General features: G+C 42.4%; 1 protein-coding gene across 3 annotated transcripts in view; it reads right to left on the reverse strand.

Annotated features, from left to right (window-relative positions):
* reps2 (RALBP1 associated Eps domain containing 2) overlaps nucleotides 1-20721 on the reverse strand; it is a 226124-nt gene that overhangs the window by 115477 nt on the left and 89926 nt on the right. For all 3 annotated transcript variants that reach the window (XR_010964378.1, XM_067992674.1, XM_067992673.1), the window contains exon 4: nucleotides 13050-13170. Coding sequence is in view for 2 of the 3 variants with exons in the window: in XM_067992674.1 (XP_067848775.1) it covers nucleotides 13050-13170 (121 nt within the window). In the remaining variant the exon portion in view is untranslated. The remainder of the gene's footprint in view (nucleotides 1-13049; nucleotides 13171-20721) is intronic.

The raw sequence follows: 20721 nt of genomic DNA on the forward strand, positions 1-20721 counted from the left end.
ACATCGTTCACCTGAGGAAGGGGGAAGCCTCCGAAAGCTTGTGAATTTAAAATAAAATTGCTGGACTATAACTTGGTGTTGTAAAATTGTTTACACTTATTAAAATCAACCAGGATAAACACCAACATGGCTGTTCTTATGTTGTAATTTCTATGTAATCCTCAAGATTTATGTCTCTGCTAGAAAATTAAATATTTGTCACTCAGTAAAGAGTGTTTTTCCTGATTGTTTTAGGTTTATTTTTGCACTAATTTCTATTTATGCTGTCTGGTCCTGCTCTCATTGTTTACTTTGACTTAATATTCTGGGCTTATCTAAGCATTCAATATTGATTTCCCATGATGTTGTTCATGGTGAGTCAGAAGACATGCTATGGCATGAACAAAAAATAATCTAATAGGATCTGGAAAGGGAGCTTACTTGAAATTAATTAAACATAGGGTGTGATGGTGGGTGGCAGAACTGAAGACCACTTTATCTAACCACTACTTGTAATTAATCAAGGATGAAATTGGAGGGTGAACTTGCCAACCAGACTCAAAGGGAGCGCAGATCAGAGAATTGGCGCTACAGTATTGCAGCCTTATCCAACCCGTGCCCCCTTCAAGCACTACTGGGGGCTCTGGATTGAACTTACCCTATGGATTAAAAGCAGTCAGATTTGGTACAATAAGTTACACCTAGATTTATTGTTTGAGTGTTTATGAGTAGTACAGCATATGATAGTCTTTTGATTTGACATATCTTCATGTGATTTTGAGACAGGTCATTCAAGATATCTGGCTCAGATCGAAGAATCAGGCCAACCTGGAGGTGACGGCTCTGATTGACAGCTACGGCCAAGATCTGTGAAGATGTAAGGCCGATGATTAGCTGTCATCCTCTTGACAGACAACTCTACAGCTAGTCATCCAATTGCAGATTTATATCGAGCTACCTGTGCTTAGATCAAGAGCGTAAAGTCTACAACCATCAGAGGTTCTGAGCTAGTTTGATCCTGCGGCAGTGTTTCATTATATTCCTGTAACCCACCATACAGTGACAAGGATTCAATCTTTTTCGTCCCACTATTGTTTACCTGGATACTGGGTGGATAAAGGCACACTTTGTATCTTAAGGGATTTGAGGTCACTTATGGGAGTGGTCAGGGAGGATGAACCAGAGCATAACATGTAGTGTAAAACTAGAGACTAATAGTCAGCCCAGGCAAAGAATGTTGGTAGACTAGTTGCCAATGGACAGCAACACAGCCAATTTCAATCCTATCCTCATTCAACACCCCCACAGGTGCACTTGCCAGCAGATGCCACCAGAAAGTGATCAAATGTGAGAACTCAGGCTGATGCTGCCCCTCCCTTGCCCAGGAACATTGAAACCAATTATACTCCCAATTGCAGCGCTGACCACGATCAGAGCAGCCTTTTGCAGCCTGTATGGCATAATACAGGCTGCACTTATGGACATGTACTAAGGTGTTCAAAAAAATTAGCATACACTGGCAGATGCACCGGGACCTCAACACTAACATCCAACTACGTATTCCTGTGGATAACTGCATTACATCAATTCAAGATATTGGAGTTACATTCACTCAGCTACCAGCAAAAATTACCAGCATATAATTATTAATTAAGATATTATAATAAATATACTGTGCTTACACAGTCTGAGGCTGAACCAAACTGTTCGGAACCTTGGCGTCCTATATGACCCTGAGCTGAGCTTCGGGCCCCATTTCTGCTCTACCACCAAGAACACCTAATTTCACCTCCATAACATCACCTGTCGCATCTGCCTCAATTCATCTGCTGCTGAAACCCTCATACATACCTTTGTTACCTATAGATTTGATAATCCTGGCCGGCCTCCCACCTTGCATCCTCCGTGAACTTGAATTCATCCTAAACTCAGCTGCTTGTATCCCAACTCACACTAAGTTCTGTTCACCGATCGCCCCTGTGCTCACTGACCCACATTGGTTCCTGGTCCAGCAATGCCTCGATTTTAAAATTCTCACCCTTATTTTCAAATCTTTCCATGGCCTCACCCCCTCCCTATTTCTAACGTCCTCCTACCCTACAACCTTCCGACACCTCTGCGCTCCTCCAATTCTGGCCTCTTGCATAGCCCCGATTTTCATCGCTCCACCATTGACAGCCGTGCCTTCAGCTGCCCTAAGCTTGAATTCCCTTCTTAAACCTCTGTCTCTATCTCCCCCTTTAAGACGCTCCTTAAAACCTACCTCTTTTGGTCACCTGTCTTAATATCTCCTTACTTGGCTCAGTGTCAAATTATGCTCCCGTGAAGCGCCTTGGGGCGTTTTACTACGTTAAAAGTGCTATATAAATGTAAGTTGTTGTTGCACAAAACAACTTCAGACATTTTTGCAATTTTCCTCTCCTGGACGTTGATTTCTGTTGGGGTACTGTTCCCACAAGTGCCAATACCCTCCAATTACTGGCCCAAGTGGTCAAGAGCCTTGAGTGTTGGAAGGCTATTTGACCATGAAGGATATCACAGGCAAGCCAAGTCTACTCTCCCTCAACATCCATGGACATGGATGTTCCAGCATGTGTCAGCAACCCTCGATGATTGTTCCCCCTTCCTAGCATAGGGGCACGGGAGCCAATTGCAGCACTTTACCACATCCCATCTGGGATCAGCTAACTCAGCACAGACTGGGAACCAAGCCCCAAATCTTGTAGTCTGAATGGTTCAGTTCGTTAAGGTAATGTGTAACTAAACCATTGAGAGGCTCAGTCAGACACTGATGTACCCAATTTTGATCCACCTGCTACATTATTAGTGACCTTGCAGCAGGATGCTCCTAACTTTGGAAAATCGAGGCATTAACTCATTTTTGGATGCCTACCCAATAACATAACAATGTATGCCACACAGCAGCTGAAATAGCACCTCTGGAAAATCCCTGCACTATAAATCCGATTATCTACAGACTATATGACTAGTCTTTGATCATGTGCCTATCATCCCATAAATCAACCCTTGAATATTTCATCTGGTTGCCCACAAGCATTATTTCCTAAACAGCAATTACTTTTTACATTTCAACACTATATTGTCCATAAGTATGTGGATGCATTAACTGACTTAGTTCAGTTAAACAATATTATTTAGGCAAGACGGACTGTTTTAACTCCTTTCCTAACTTGAACCTCTCTTTTGGTTGATGTTTGTTACATATCTTTGATTAATAAGGAGTGACCTCTACATATGCAAGTAATTGAACTTTTTGTTCGATTGATTGGGTTCTTCCCCCACGCCCTCCATTCAGACTCCTGGGTTGAAACACCCAGGCAACTTTCTGCAGAGAAAAACATGATTGCCAAAAGTGTGCAATCGGATCAGGGTGACTCACCAATGATTTTCCCTCCCCCCCCCCTCTGTTGAAAGTGTCTTAGCTCCATTCAACAGTTCCTCCTGACAGCACTGACAAGATGAGGAAGGTGCAGTGTAGAGAACTGCGAGAATAAATCGAGAAGCGACTACTGTATATTTAATCCCACATCCCTTCCGAAGTTTCCTGTGCTAAGTTATTGTGCACCTCTGTGGTTTACTTTCTTCCAATATGAAATGCTTTGCATTTGCCATTTGTCTGCCCAGTTGAATCACAGATCTAATTTTTTTTTTTGCAAATCTTCAATGCATCCTCCATCCCTAATGCAGCCTCGATTTTAGTGTCTTCTACAAATGGACAAACTAACAATTGGTTTCTGCATCCAACTCATTTAGACAGGTAAGAAAACAACAGTCTAGGTTCTGACTCAAGGTACTACACTCAATATCTCTGCCCATTCTGACACTACGCCTTGCACTAGTACTCCATTTCCTTTTTTTTCAAAAATAAAAAAAAGAAATCCAATTTCTTATCCAATCACACATTCTACTAGGATTTTCAGGGATTTTATTTAATTAATCTTTCACATGAGAGTTTGCCAAGGTCTTCTGGATGTTCAAAACGATCATGGGGGTTGCACTATATTTTGTTTGTAACACCCCTAAAAGAAGCAGAGATTGTTTGACAAGCAGTTACTACAAATTTGTGACTGCCATAGATGCTGTTTTGGGTTCAGTGGAAGTTAGTCGCTCCCGTATACTATCGGAAAATAATTTAAGGGTTGATTTCAACAGAAACTGGGGCAGGTAGTTAACATCAGCCGGGAGACATATCCGGTGAAATCCCGCTCCGTTTCACACCGTCTTCTATTTTAACCTGCTCTTCTGGGCAGGCGGCAAGGACACCCGCCTGAAACTGGTGCAATCCTTCTTTAAATATGCAGATCGGGGTCCAATGACATCATCAGGCCCCCACTACAATTTTAACTGATGGTCTGAGGAGGACAGCTGTTGTGGCTTTCTCGCTAAGTGAAGCTCGCAGGAAGAGGAGCTGGGACCAGAGGACACGTGGCCCAGGCTCTCCCACCACCACCACCACCCCCCACCCCGATCGCGAGAAACCTTCCAAAACCCCCTCCCCACGAACTTACCCAACTGTTCCCAGTCACAGCCGGCGGCCTCCTGCTGCCCGACATTCTGCTCTCACCTGCTGACCAGCTCTTGCTTCCTGCCAGTTTCAAGTGGGCAACTGACCATTGGCAAGCAGATGAGGCCCAGGAATTAAAATCGCCCAGGCCTCATGCTACAGAGGTCTGGGGGTTTTGGCACTCACTTGATGTCCCCCCCCCCCCCCCCACTCCCACCCCACCCCACCCCACCCCAGCTCGCTTGATTCCCACTCCAAGTTGGTGAAAATCACCAGAGGTGCACATTGCTAATGACCAATGTTTCTGTGATTGCTGGATCTACTTGTAAGTTTGCAGGGGACAACAGTATGCATGAGGAAATCAGTGCCCCGGGCAGGTTTTTTTTTGCATATATAAATCACAAGGGATACTATTCTGTCAACGTACAAGTTGCCTGCACCGCCAAGCACAAAATCAGGCAACTAACTGCCAAGTTTCTTGGCTCAACTCCTGATTTATTCATTTTGAGTCAGCCTAGGTTTCTTAAGACCATTGAACAACCCAACATGAAGAATAGCTGGTGCCTTGAGGTAAAGACATGGCTGTTGACAACTTTCCACAGTCCATCAACCTCAAATGAGTAGAGGTAAAATAGAACAGAGAAAATGCATTTTAAAGCAATAAAATGCAGTGTTTTAGGCTGCTCAGGAGCTGTATGCAACCCTCAAATGCACACAATTTCAGAGTTCTTGGTGCCCCAAAACCTGGCGATACAGAAAGGTGCAGATATTGCTATATTAGAAGATAAAAGCATTGATGATCCTAGGCCTATAGAAATAACTGAAAATACCATTTCTACATTTACAATGAATTAATTCAAATGGGCCAATGGGTAATGTTCATCCAAATGTATCTCAGGGCTTCACCAACCATAAACAGGTTATTATGTCTAATGAACCTAGTTTAATTTTTTTTTTGAGGATTTAACTAACATGATAGATATGGATGTAATTTATATGGACTTCCAGAAGGTGTTTGACAAGGTTCCACATAAGAGAATTGGAGGCAACCTATTGGATGGGGAACTGGTTAGGATGTAGAAGAGAGATGAGATAATGGGTAAATACTGAAATTGGCAGGAAGTGACTTGTGGTGTCCCCCAGGGATCTGTACAGGGACCTCAGCTTTTCACTATATTTATAAATTACTTGGATTGTTTTTGACAAGATCCCACATGGCAGATTGGTCAAAAAAGTAAAGGCCCATGGGATCCAAGGGGATGTAGCAAATTGGATCCAAAATTGGCTCAGTCGCAGGAAGCAAAGGGTAATGATCGACAGGTGTTTTTGCGACTGGAAGGCTGTTTCCAGTGGGATGCCGCAGGGATCGATAATAGGTCCTTTGCTTTTTGTGGTATACGTTAGCGATTTGGACTTAAACATAGGGGGCATGATTAAGAAATTTGCGGATAACACAAAGATAGGCCGTGTGGTTGATAGTGAGGAGGAAAGCTGTAGCTGCAGGAAGATATCAATGGACTGGTCAGATGGGCAGAAAAGTGGCAAATGGAGTTCAATCCAGAGAAGCGTGAGGTAATGCTTTTGGGGAGGGCAAACAAGGCAAGGGAATACACAATAAATGGGAGGATACTGAAAGGTATGGAGGAAGTGAGGGACCTTGGAGTGCATGTCCACAGATCCCTGAAGGTAGCAGGACAGGTAGATAAGGTGGTTAAGGAGGCATATGGAATGCTTTCCTTTATTGGCTGAGGCATATAATATAATAGCAGGGATGTTATGCTGGAACTATATAAAACACTAGTTAGACCACAGCTTGAGTACTGCGCACAGTTCTGGTCACCACATTACAGGAAGGATGTAATTGCACTAGAGAGGGTGCAGAGAAGATTTGAGGGTGTTGCCAAGACTGGAGAATTTTAGCTATGATGACAGATTGGATAGGCTGGGGTTGTTTTCCTTGAAACAGAGAAGGCTGAGGGGTGATTTGATTGAGGTGTACAAAATTATGAGGCACCTAGATAGAGTGGATAGGAAGGACCTATTTCCCATAGCGGAGGGGTCAATAATCAGGGGGCATAGATTTAAAGTGATTGGTAGAAGGAATAGAGTGGAAATTAAGAAAAAAATTTTCACCCAGAGGGTGGTGGGGGTTTGGAATTCACTGCCTGAGAAGGTGGTAGAGGCAGAAACCCTCAACTCATTTAAAAAATACCTGGATGTGCACCTGAAGAGCCGTGACCTGCAGGGCTACGGACCAAATGCGGGAAAGTGGGATTAGGCTGGGTGGCTCGTTTCTCAGCCAGCGCGGACACGGTGGGCCGAATGGCCTCCTTCTGTGCCGTAAATTTTCTATGATTCTATGATGAAGGAATAGAGAGCCGTATATCTAAGTTCACTGATGAATAAGTTAGGTGGCACAGTAAATACTTTAGATGGGAGCGGAAAGTTGCAACGGGACATTGATAGATTAAGTGAGTGGGCAAAATTGTGGAAAATGGAGTTCAATGTGGGAAAGGGCGAGGTCATCCACTTCAGACCTAACAAAGATAGATGAGTTTTTTCTAAATGGCGAGAAGTTAGGAACTGTGGATGAACAGAGAGATTTAGGGATCATTGGTACAGGAGTAGACCATTCAGCCCCCTGAGCCTGTTCCACCATTCAATTAGATAATGGCTGATCTGTATCTTAACTCCATTCACCAAACATGGTTCCGTATCGCTGAATACCCTTGCTGAACAAAAATCTACCAATCTCAGTTTTGAAATTTTCAATTGACCTAGCCTCAACAACCTTTTGGGGGAGGTTTCAAAACAAATAGGGCTAAACCAACACAGTGAGCCTTGAACAGTTCACAGGAAAGACTTAACGACCCTCATTCATCAATCAGAAGACAGGCCACATTCTGCAGGCCAGTCTTGGCTTGAATGTACATCGTTTTTCTCCCTGTCCCCAGCTTCATGTGGTAGAGGAGATTTTCAAACCAGTGAGCAAAACTGAGCTTAAAATAACACTTCAATATAAAATCACACCCAGATCCTCTGCGGCAAAACAGTCGATTGTCCTGAAATGTGACAGGTATGCACACTTAACTGACACATTTCCGACAGGTGTTTAAAAAAAAAACTTCAAATCATATTAACTTCAGTCTGCATGCCCACATTAAGGCCTGGTCCAAATATGATACATCACCAGTACGGCAAGCCACAATGTTCAGATTTTGCAGCATGACTAAAGTTAATCGGATCTGCACTTCTTTCAGTGATTGGCTAAACTGTTGCTTTCAGTCTACCAGTATAAAAGTTATTGTTGAGTTAATCTATTACAAGATACACAAACTTGTATTATCACCCAAAGTATCCTCAATACCTAGAATGCAATTTTCCACATGGCAATAAATCTGCACAAAAAATTACTGACGGTTAGGATATTAGCCTGGAGTATCGGATCATAATTCATTTACAAAGTAGGTAATTATTTTCGGATCAAGTTCACAGCCTGAAGCACAGAATGCAGCACTTTCTTGGATTAGTGTGTGTCTGAACCATTAAGAACACCAAGAATCCAGCAATTTCAAACCCGAGCTGAATGTTTGCTTCAGCTTAACTAGTACGTGCTGCTTGCTCCATTTCAAGCAATTGGAAAATGCTCCAATCAGCTGACTTCTGTTACAGAGGAGCTCTCATTTTCAGCACAACCGTGCATCACTATGGCTGGGTTTTGCTGCTCTTCAGTTTGTGTAACTGTGGTCCCCATTTTAGATTTTGTGCTTGATCTTTTAAGATGTCTCCTAGTATTATTACGAAAACACGCTCTATCACATGCGAAGGCCACACATTTTTGCCTCTAAAATAACAACTGATTCTAGTTTAACTGTGAGTTTCAGTTGAACTGTGATGTCGAAGTTATGACCCAGTTATGACATCCTATAACCGGACTGTGTCAGCTATTTACAATCTAGGCACCTGACACAAAAATCACATAGCATGCTCAGTTTACCACTATCATCACAGCCACTAATACCAGTGGTAGACTCATTAAACTAACTCCAATAGGAAAGCATTGGGCTTGGGGGGTAGAGGAAAATATCATACCTTAGATAAAGTAAAAAAAGGCTGGAATAAGAACAGAACTGTAGCAGATTGTTAGTCCAGTTGCATGGCCTTTGCTCTCAAGGTTTATAATGTTGTCCAAACCTCTTGTATGTATTACATAAAATTACATAGAATTTACAGCACAGAAACAGGCCATTCAGTCTAACATTGCAATTTGTGATAACTGTTGTTTTGAGACACGCAACTGGAAATCTAGTGTCCCATTAGAATATATTCTGCAATATTATTTCTCGGCAACCAAATGCGAATGCGCAAAAGTTGCATCACCATGTTTGACTATGAGCACGCATCAACATGGGGCTCTGGACAGTGACATCCAGTGGGCGACACAAAGGGACTCCTAATGAATAGTTCATGACATCATCTGAGCCCTTGTTAAGAGATTGCTGCCTTGCAGTTACTCCCAGACACCCATTGTTCTCTGTTTTATTTGAACAGTCGTTCAATCAGTCATGTAGTTATTATACATCTAGTATTTCATACACCCCTATCTGACAATCTGCATACTTTCCCATAGCTATTGAAGGAATAGACTGCCAGCTTTGTGCTGCTGTAACGTTTAGTTTCATAATAAATCCACTGTAATGCATTGAGAAGCGCTTGTAGAACATCATTTCTAAAATGAACGATTCATTTGCTAAATACTTGCACGCAAAATGCGTCCTCATCTGTCAGATACAATTTGAACAAAAGAGATCACAATTGAGAAGCGGCTCTCTGCTCTCCCTGGTTCTTTCACTTGTGCGTTTTCAGTTTAATCCTGGTGTCGTTAGCAGTGCCTCTACTACTGTAGGATTCAGCCAGGTGCGAAAAGTAGTGATTTCCAAAATTGACACTTTTTTTGTATTCACACCAACCATTTCCAGTAAAATTATCGGCAGGTGGAATTTCACTACTTCCCCTCCCTCCCTAATACAGAATAATAGGGAAGTGATTATGAAGAGTTCCTGATACCAAAACTTTCTCAGTCTAGCCATTTATAATAAACATTTCTATTTGAGTAATGGAACCATATCAAGCACTTGGCACACTCGGCTCTTGTGGAATGCGTGTGTCAACACTATTACCGATTTTAAAACAATGGACAGAATTCTCACCTAACATGGCATTGTTACTGAGCTTAGTGAAGGTTCATTGTATTTGGCCTGGGTACAAAAGCTTGTATTTGTACCCAAATACAGCTTGTGCTGCATTTACCCATTGAATCTTTGAGGGAGCAAGGCCATCATTACATTCACTGCTGGTTGGATGTCTTCATTTTGCACTGTGAACATTTTTGTTTGTTGCAGTTCTGGTCTTCTGCCTGCAACCAGGAAGGTGAACAACAAATCTACAGAATTCCCAATTACATAGAATTTACAGGACAGAAATAGGTCAGTTGGCCCAACTGGTCTATGCCCATGTTCATGCACCACACGAGCCTCCTCCCACCCTACTACATCTCATCTTTTCAGCATAACCTTCTGTTCCTTTCTCCCTCATGTGCTTATCTAGTTTCCCCTTAGATACATCTATGCTATTCGCCTCAACTACTCCAAGTGGTAGCAAATTCCACAGTCTAACCACTCTCTGGGTAAAGAAGTTTCTTCTGGATTTCTTATTGGATTTATTAGTGACTATCTGATATTGATGACATCTAGTTTTGGACTGCCCACTAGTGGAAGCATTTTCTCTATGTCTATCCTATCAAACCCTTTCATAATTTTGAAGACCTCTATCAGGTCATCCCTAAGCCTTCTCTTATCCAGAGTTACAACCTAGAACACACTGCTAGCCATTTCTTATTCTCTAAGTCACAAATGAACAGTCACCATAAATGCAGTAGATTTTTTTTTTAAATCGCAAAGCTGTTGATGCAGTCTATTAACATCTCTAAGATTGTGTATCACAGCTTCAGTCATTGCAGTTCTATAGAGTTCCAGCTTCTTCAGCAAACTGTGGCTCATTGCTCCAACCCGGAGGCAACAAAGAATTATTGAAAAGTTTTTACAGCCCATTGAAAGCAGAGATTTAGAAAGTGGCAGCCTTCTCGTAAGGTTTCCAGCCGATTAAATCATACCATAAAATTGAAACCCTTTTTAAAAAAAAGTGCTACAAATTTTACCAGAGAATTTAATGGCTGTTATAAATTCAGCAGGTTCTAGTCTCTGCACTGCTAGATGTTTCACTATTATAAAATATAAGCACATCAAACTGTACATCAATGTATTCCTCAAGGAAGTGTAATATCTATGCACTCTACATTCACTTCTCACAGCAGCTAATCAATGAGCCTATTTGCATGTAGTCCATAATGTTGATTTATCTGTCGACTGGATAAAATTCATTTAGTTATGGGCCAGGGAGTGGGGGTGGGTGAGGAGCGGAAGAGAAATCAATATTCCAGGTCGTTGATGCACTGTTTTCTCAACTAATTTCTTGTTGCCAAAAGATTTATTAACATTGGTCTACTAATTAGTGGAATTTCCCAAGATTTGGTGTATATGCAAAGCTAACATTCGCTCTGAAGGCACGTTCTAACAATCAAAGTGTACATCATTCTGGAAGCAATTCTGACCAAGGAGGGTGCCAACTTTTTGTTAAGACACACCCCTCCCCTCATCTACACAATGCAAGCTGAGGAGGCCATCAATTGGGCCAGTGTTGTCGCCATGACTGGTAGAATCTACTGGGAGGACAGGAAAAAAAAATCCGAAGATGGAAACTGGCCTTCAAATCACCAGGCATGCAGAAGCACAGCTGGTTAGCAACAAGAACATAGAATGCTGACACTTTGCAGAGAAAGCCATAATAAAAAAATTGTTTGGTCTGTAGTAGAGAAGGAGCAACTAAGGCTAAAATGGAAGCACCTGGTAGTGAAACCCAGAAATGTCTGTCTTTCCATTTCATGTTGTCCACTGCATCTTAATTGATGATATTTTCCAATTATTATTGCAGGCCACATTGAATGCTTGCTGTATGGATATTGTTCTCTCCCTTGCAGTACTTCACAGAGGGCAGCCATTTAGCCCATCATATCTATGGTGATGGGTGTTATCTCTTCAACTGGAGCCATCTACTCTAATCCCATTTCACTACGTACACATGCACAATATTTTTGATTATGATGTGCCACCTCATTTATCTTCTTGAGCTTTTGCACCCATTTGAGACTTACACCATTTCACATTCATCTGTATAATTGCATGATTTATTCAATATAATTCACTTTTGCTGACACATTGGACCATTCTATCAGATCAATCACAAATCCCATTAAGCACTGAATCCTAATGTACATTCAAGGGTCTCTGATAAAATCATCTGGCAAGTTAGTTACACAGAAATGACAGATGGCTAGAAATAAAATCGTACCTCAACACATTTTGCAATTAATTTATATAATGTGGGTTAAATGCAGATAATTACTTAATGCTGAATACTAGATCACTGTAATCTATATTACCAAAAGAAATCGTAATATTTTGTACATCTACAAGTTATTTTATAGCACCAGTGAGCAATACGGGGTAAAATGGGTTTTAAATCTGTCCTACAGCTAAAATTAATAGTGTAATAGGATTTCTATGAAGAGATTTGTTCTACAATTAAATCCCATGCATTCAAAATGTTAAAAAGACTGACTTGAATACTGAACAATCTCAGAAGAGGTGGTGAAACATTTTATACATTAGTAGTAGCTGGAAGCAAAATTAAAAGGAGCAACAGATTGTGAGGTCCAGACGATAGTTTGATGTGAACCCCTCAATTAATGACAGTCTTGGTTTGTATCTCCCTCTTTCTTGTACAGTGAGAATTACATTCTACATTTCTCTCTCACATCTTTTAGTTTCTTACCTTCAGATAATCCTCCGCCGACTGAGAAACATATTTAGCAGGCCACGTACACCCCCTTGTACACGGGGGTGTCTTCAAAATTCAGGTGCCTGGGGGAAATTTTCCAAACATAATCTATTCTGCATTGCTCAACTGTATGGCACCGTTGATGTAAACTATTTCCCCTCAGTGCTCAATCGTCTAGCACTGAATTTTAGTTACCGAATAGTGTTCCATATTTACTATTGACATTTCAATAACATTCAGGGAGAGTGTTTCAAATGAATGGCTGCCGCAATCAATCAAATTCATTTGCAGTTTTCTTCCAATTCTTCCCATGTTATTTAAAACCACTGGTGTTAGGATGTGGACAAAGATCAATTTAATCAGCCACAACAGTTGCTTGCCACCAAGTGTAAAAAATCAACAGAAATATATACAGAAGCACAAATTTCCTTAGAGTTAATTCTTCTCCTGACCTTATGACGTTATCCTGAGTACTCTCATTTTTTGGCAAACTTTTGGCAAAAAGAAAAATCTGTTCTTCATGGCATTCGATCATTTTGAAATCCCTTGCCAACTCAAATGCAAACACACACTTGTAGCATTAACCTACCTGTGTGATTTTGATCAAAGGCAACTCTTTGTCTCCCATCTTCACTTACTGCTTGAGTTTTTTGATAGGAAGTTGAAGGAGGAGGAGAGGTGAAAGACAAAGTTGCTGCAGACACAGGCTCCTGTTTCAAAGGAACAAGGTAGTATTTCAATCCAGCAGCACACAGAAATACTTCAACCAATAGGTTTCATCAATGGGTAACTTCTGCTAATTGTCTCACTGAAGATATATCAAAAATATATCTACTAATAATTAATTACATTTCTTATCCTTCGCAAATAAACTTCCCGAGACATTTTAGAGGACTAGGCTTTCCTATGATGGCATTCTGGGTAAAGGCATTCATTATTTAGCAGAGTCCAGCTGGGTGGGGCTGCGCTCACCTGGTTCCATTCTTATCTATCCAGTCATAGCCAGAGAAACATCTGCACTGGCTTCTCTTCCCGCTCCCACACAGTTACCTCTGGAGTCCCCCAAGGATCTATCCTTGGGCCCCTCCTCTTTCTCATCTACATGCTGCCCCTCGGCTACATCATCCGAAAGCACAACGTTAGATTCCACACGTAGGCCGACGACCCTCAGCTCTACCTCACAGCCACCTCCCTCGACCCCTCCACTGTCTTTCATTTGTCACACTACTTGTCCGACATGGATGAGCAAAAATTTCCTTCAACTAAACATTGGGAAGACCGAAGCCATTGTTTTCAATCCCCGCTGCAAACTCCGTTCCCTAGCCACCGACTCCATCCCTCTCTCTGGCCACTGTCTGAAGCTGAACCAGTCCATTCGCAACTTTAGCGTCCTATTTGACCCTGAGATGAGCTTTCAACCACAGATCCGCTCTATCACCAAGGCCGCCTACTTCCACCTCTGTAACATCACCCATCTCCGCCCCTGCCTCAGCTCATCTGCTGCTGAAATCCTCATCCATGCCTTTGTTACCTCCAGACTGGACTATTCCAATGGTCTCCTGGCTGACCTCCCATCTTTCACGCTCCATAAACTTGAGCTCATCTAAAACTCTGCACTAAAGTTCCGTTCTCCCATCACCCTTGTGCTCGCTGACTGGGAACGCCACAATTTTAAAATTTTCATCCGTTTTCAAATCCCTCCCTATCTCTGTAACCTCCTCCAGCCCTACAACCCTCCGAGATCTCGGCACTCCTCCAATTCGGGTCTCTTGCACATCTCCGATTCTAATCGCCCCACCATTGGCGGCTGTGCCTTCAGCTGCCTAGGCTCTAAACTCTGGAATTCCCTCCCTAAAACTCTCCGCTCCTCTCTCCTCCTTTAAGACGCTCCTTTAAACCTCTCTCTTTGACCATGCTTTTGGTCATCTGTCCTAGTATCTCCTTACGTGGCTCGGTGTCAAATGTTTGTTTGATTCTGCTCCTGTGAAGCGCCTTGGGACGTTTTATTACATTTAGGCTCTTATATAAATGCAAGTTGTTGCTACTGTTATACTGTACAGACCAAAAGGTCCAATTCCTGGTCTCTGCTGAGTTAGCAGATCTAGGCTGGGCCACTACAATTGACCTCATCCCCTTGGGGACTGGAAAATACATTGGAAAGGGGGGCGGGGGGGGGGGGGGGGAGCATGGTTAACCTCTTTATCCCTATCCAGTGTCTTCTGCAGGAAAGTGTGTGTACACATAAAATGTTAGGTGAGGACAGGTCGACAGACGTTTTTGTGACTGGAAGGCTGTTTCTAGTGGTGTTCCGCAGGGCTCAGTACTGGGTCCCTTGCTTTTTGTGGTATATATCAACGATTTAGACTTCAATGTAGGGGGCATGATTAAGAAGTTTGCAGATGATACAAAAATTGGCCATGTGGTTAAGTGAGGAAGAAAGCTGTAGACTGCAGGAAGATATCAATGGACTGGTCAGATGGGCAGAAAAGTGGCAAATGGAATTCAATCCAGAGAAGTGTGAGGTAATGCATTTGGGGAGGGCAAACAAAGCAAGGGAATACACAATAAATGGGAGGATACTGAGAAGTGTAGAGGAACAGAGGGACCTTAGAGTGCATGTCCACAGATCCCTGAAGGTAGCAGGACAGGTAGATTTTTATAAAATTATTATTTGTTCATGGGATGTGGACATCACTGGCGATGCCAGCATTTATTGCCCATCCCTAATTGCCCTCGAGAAGGTGGTGGTGAGCCGCCTTCTTGAACCGCTGCAGTTCGTGCAGTGAAGGTTCTCCCACAGTGCTGTTAGGAAGGGAATTCCAGGATTTTGACTCAGCGACGACAAAGGAATGGCAATATATTTCCAAGTCGGGATAATGTGTGACTTGGAGGGGAACATGCAGGTGATGTTCCCATGTACCTGCTGCTCTTGTCATTCTAGGTGGTAGAGGTCACAGGTTTGAGAGGTGCTGCCAAAGACACTGCAGCACTGTGCGCCGGTGGTGAAGGGAGTGAATGTTTAGGGTGGTGGATGGGGTGCCAATCAAGCAGGCTGCTTTGTCCTGGATGGTGTCGAGCTTCGAATGTTGTTGGAGCTGCACTCATCCAGGCAAGTGGAGAGTATTCCATCACACCCCTGACTTGTGCCTTGTAGATGGTGGAAAGGCTTTGGGGAGTCAGGAGGTGAGTCACTCGCCAAAGAATACTCAGCCTCTGACCTGCTCTTGTAGCCACAGTATTTATATGGCTGGTCCAGTTAAGTTTCTGGTCAATGGTGACCCCCAGAATGTTGATGGTGGGTGATTTGGCGATGGTAATGCCGTTGAATGTCAAGGGGAGGTGGTTAGATTCTCTCTTGTTGGAGATGGTCATTGCCTCGTACGAATGTTATTTGCCATTTATCAGCCCAAGCCTGGATGTTGTCCAGGTCTTGCTGCATGTGGGCTCGGGCTGCTTCATTATCTGAGGGGTTGCGAATGGAACTGAACACTGTGCAATCATCAGCGAACATCCCCATTTCTGACCTTATGATTGAGGGAAGGTCATTGATGAAGCAGCTGAAGATGGTTGGGCCTCGGACACTGCCCTGAGGAACTCCTGCAGCAATGCCCTGGTGCTGAGATGATTGGCCTCCAACAACCATTACCATCTTCCTTTGTGCTAGGTATGACTCCAGCCACTGGAGAGTTTTCCCCGATTCCCACTGACTTCAATTTTACCAGGGCTCCTTGGTGTCACACTCGGTCAAATGCTGCCTTGATGTCAAAGGCAGTCACTCTCACCTCTGGAATTCAGCTCTTTTGTCCATGTTTGGACCAAGGCTGTAATGAGGTCTGGAGCAGAGTGGTCCTGGCGGAACCCAAACTGAGCATCGGTGAGCAGGTTATTGGTGATTAAGTGCTGCTTGATAGCACTGTCGATGACACCTTACATCACTTTGCTGATGATTGAGCGTAGACTGATGGGGCAGTAATTGGTCGGATTGGATTTGTCCTGCTTTTTGTGGACAGGACATACCTGGGCAATTTTCCACATTGTCAGGTAGATGCCAGTATTATAGCTGTACTGGAAAAGCTTGGCTAGAGGCACAACTAGTTCTGGATAAAAAGTCTTCAGCACTACAGCCGGGATGTTGTTCGGGCCCACAGCCTTTGCTGTATCCAGGTGGTTACGGCAGTATACGGGATACTTTCATTTATTAGCTGAGGCACAGAATCTAAGAGCAGGGAGGTTATGCTGGAACTGTATAAAATACCAGTTAATCCACAGCTAGAGTTCTACATACAGTTCTGGTCACCACATTGCTGGAAAGATGTGATTGCACTTGAGAGGGTACAGAGGAGATTTACAAGGATGTTGCCAGGGCTGGAGAATTTTAGCTATGAGGAAAGATTGGATAAGCTGGGGTTGTTTTCTTTGGAACAAAGGAGGCTGAGGGGAGATTTAATTGAGGTGTATAAAATTATGACGGGCCTAGATAGAGTGGATAGTGAGGACCTATTTCCCTTAGCAGAGGTGTCAGTGACCAGGGGGCATAGATTAAAGTAATTGGTAGAAGGATTAGAGGGGAGCTGAGGAAAAATTTTTTTACCCAGAGGGCAGTGGGGGTCTGGAACTCAATGCCTGAAAGGGTGGTAGAGGCAGAAACCCTCAACTCATTTATAAAGTACTTGGATATGCACTTGAAGTGCTGCAACCTACAAGGCTACGGACCAAGAGCTGGAAAGTGGGATTAAGCTGGATAGCTTTTTTTCGACCGGCACAGATGCAATGGGCGGAATAGCCTCCTCCTGTGCTGTTAATTTCTATGATTCTATGACAGGAATGGAGTCAGCTTCACAGTGAAATATCCCATCAGCACTCACAGTCAAGGCTCACAAATGATTATTGGTTACTTGAGCAGATAACATAAAGCTGGATGCCATCAAGGAGTCATCACCTTCAGGAAAGGAAGGTTGTGCCCCACACCCAAAAAGAATATGGTTTAATATATACCATTTTTTGAAGGCATTTCATCTAATTTATATCTTGTTTTCTACCTCTGATCCCCTCCCCACCACTGCCTCAGATGCCTTTTCCATGTCCCTAATTTAATGTGGGAGATTGAACCTGCATGCCACCATTTTATGGCACTGTGTGTTGATGGTCCAACATCTATAATTGGGTTTTCCAGTACTGCTTGCTTCGTGACTCTTGCTTGGGTAGAGTTTCATTAGTGTCCGCCACCCTCCAGTACCTCACCTCACGCAACTGGCCATTCTTCACGTGTGGGTTTCAACAGAGCGCTTTGGTTAGCTGATTGACAGCGAGGTTGATCCGGTCTTCACCAGACAAGTACTTCCTAGCTGGAGAGAAATCAGGTGTGTATCCTATCCTAAATTTTCCCCTCCCTAGCCCAGGAAAGTTGAAGCCGACTATAGCACTCACACTGGGGCCCTGGCTGAGATCAGCCAACTCACCACAGACCAGGGATCAAACCTGGGACCTTTCTGGACTGTATAATTCAACAGCATACCCTACAGTGCACTTACTCACTGAGCTATCACTGTAGCTCGTAAGTCTGCTTCTATCAACAATCACTATCCAATTTAAAAATATGAACTGAAGTCTGCCACCATCAACAAATAAGAAGTACTAATCCTTTAATTGAACGGAAGGAACGTCCAAGGCAAATATTTTTATTCAGACTACTCCTAATCTCTATTTAGAAGAATACATTCACTTATTATATTTAATATTCCATACAAAAAAAGATCAGTTTTATTGCTGGAGACTCCTATTTTGTGTCCCCCTCAACCAATAGATCTCTCCAAGACACCACTGACAGGTGGGTCTTCATACATTGCTAAGTAGTTCAAGAGTGAACAGTTCAAGCTACTATTTCAAATTAGACTGGCAGCTGCTTGACTTTGAGACTGCCAGCTGGACAGTGATTTCCCAGGGTTCTAGAGTTTAACATCGGGCTAGTTTCAATACATGGCCGCTATCATTTATCAAGGAACCTTTCCAGCACAAATAGGTACACTGCCCATCAGTAACAGCAGCAGAGAGACTTAGCATTGACAAAACCAGACTAGAAGGTGTGATGAAATAATGATGAAGCTATTATTTTTCTATGTAAAATGGAGGGAGCATTTCCCCATTCTGCATAGAAAAATAATAGCAATCCCCTGACTTTCCTTCCCTTTTAGAATAAAACCTCATTTTATATTATGTTGCCAAATCAATAATACCACATCAATTGCCAAACCTAGCAAAAAGCTGTATTCAACATAACATGCATTTTTAAAAATATAAACAATATAACTAACGGCAATCATGGGTAATTAATGTCCTTATTTTAGAAAAAAGAAAAACATTGTCAACTGTTGTGTTTAATTTTAGATGATTCATTACTGGTTAAATTCCCTGAAACTTTCAATGGAATGAATTGGGGTAATGGTGAAGCTTGTGCTACTTGGCATTTATACGTGTCTCAAATCACCCTGTTTAATAAAGTGGTTTCTTATACAGCAGTGCTAATGAAGTTTCATATTGAACACACTCAAATGGTTTAATGAACTGAGTGACCTGAATCCTTGGGGAGGAAGTTAATGTAGAATCAAGTATTTAAATCTGCTTGGCCTCTTGTACGTGCTAGTTCTGAAATTTCTTCCAATGGTACAACCATTCCTCTCTTCCCCGCATCCTAGGGGAGTACTGCTCTACAACTGCTAAGAAACCTACATCTCACAAAGTAATGTATGGGGGTCGGCACAGAAAATGCTAGTCAGGAAACTCTGCATTAATATATCCACGCGAGTGAGGCCATATTTTCTATTTCAAAACCAATTGTGCTGCGTCCTCAGCTAATCAGCAATTCATGCGGAGTTCTTGGTGCTATCTATCTGGAAGCACGCAGTAGACCAATGTATCATTTGCATGGACAGAATAAGGGTCAGTGGCACTGCACATTTCATACCTTTAGCAGTTTAGCTGTTGGTTAAATGACTTAACGCAAGAAAAATCATGGATGAGAAAAGGCCACCCTGTACATTCAAATCTTCAGCCCTCTACTAGATTAACTCCCAAATCAGGGAATCTCATTATATTTTGAATAATTGCAGAGTTTTTGCCTCCATTAACCTGCTAGGCAAATTATTCCAAACATTTCTCGCTCCGAGTAAGAGATTTTTTCCCCTGATATCAGTTCTAAATTTATTTTCACTGGACCTACTTTCTTTGCACACATTGAAATAATAATCTGGATTTATTATGCCTCTAATGAGGTCAAAACATATCTGGTTGCGAAGGGGACTGTTTCTGTAGTCTACTGTTTCTCATTCATAAACCATTTTAAAAAATATTTTTGACTGTAAAAAGGTGCAAGGTGTATCCCACCTACTTCCCAACCTTCAAAGTTTTAACCTGCAATTCAATTTAATTGCAATAGTCTATTCTTTGCAAATAAAATGTATTTTTGATTAGTAACCAAATGGAAGACCCACAATGTAAGCCAAAACCATTCCTTTTTATAAATACATACTTTAAATAGGTCAGGATAAAACTTACTGAAATATTTAGTAAGGCTCTCATATTGCAAAAACTACACTGGTTCTCATGATATATAAATAAAATATTTCACAAGTATATTACCACAGTTCTACTGCATTTCAAAGATGAATCAGTGCCATCATTGGTTAAAATTGGAATTCTAAAGTACACTACACTTGGGTTGAGTCGGATACATGATAGTTTAACATGAAATCAGATCCAGGAAAAAAAAAATCATTCATAACAGCTGCTATCATATTTCACCTTATCCCTGGCTACATTAAAACAGGTTAATCCTGATTTTCTTGAGGCCCAGTGGTTTTAATTTTAAAATCCTGTAGCCTGCTCTCAGAATTTCCCCGACCCCCAAAAAATTGTGCTCCACTCCCTGGCCCCCTCCCATTGTGCCATAGTCCTCAGGCCTCTGCCATGTCTGCCACCTGGCTCAGGATGGGATAACACTAGATATCACAACCGCATTCCAGGTTCCACATACCCGAAGACAAACCCACTGGAGATCAGGTTATATATTTAAATTTACCCACAGATAAAATTTGTGAACATTTCCTTATGGAATATCCTTTAGGGAAGGAAACATGCCGTTCTTATCCGGTCTGGCCTATATGTAACTCGTGTCCCACACCAACGAGGTTGACTCTAGCAAGCCACTCAATTGTATCAGTGCAACTAGGGGTGGGTAATAAATGCTGGCCTTGCCAGCGCCGCCC

This window comes from Heptranchias perlo, chromosome 11 (assembly GCF_035084215.1).
Source record: "Heptranchias perlo isolate sHepPer1 chromosome 11, sHepPer1.hap1, whole genome shotgun sequence".
Taxonomy (NCBI): domain Eukaryota; kingdom Metazoa; phylum Chordata; class Chondrichthyes; order Hexanchiformes; family Hexanchidae; genus Heptranchias; species Heptranchias perlo.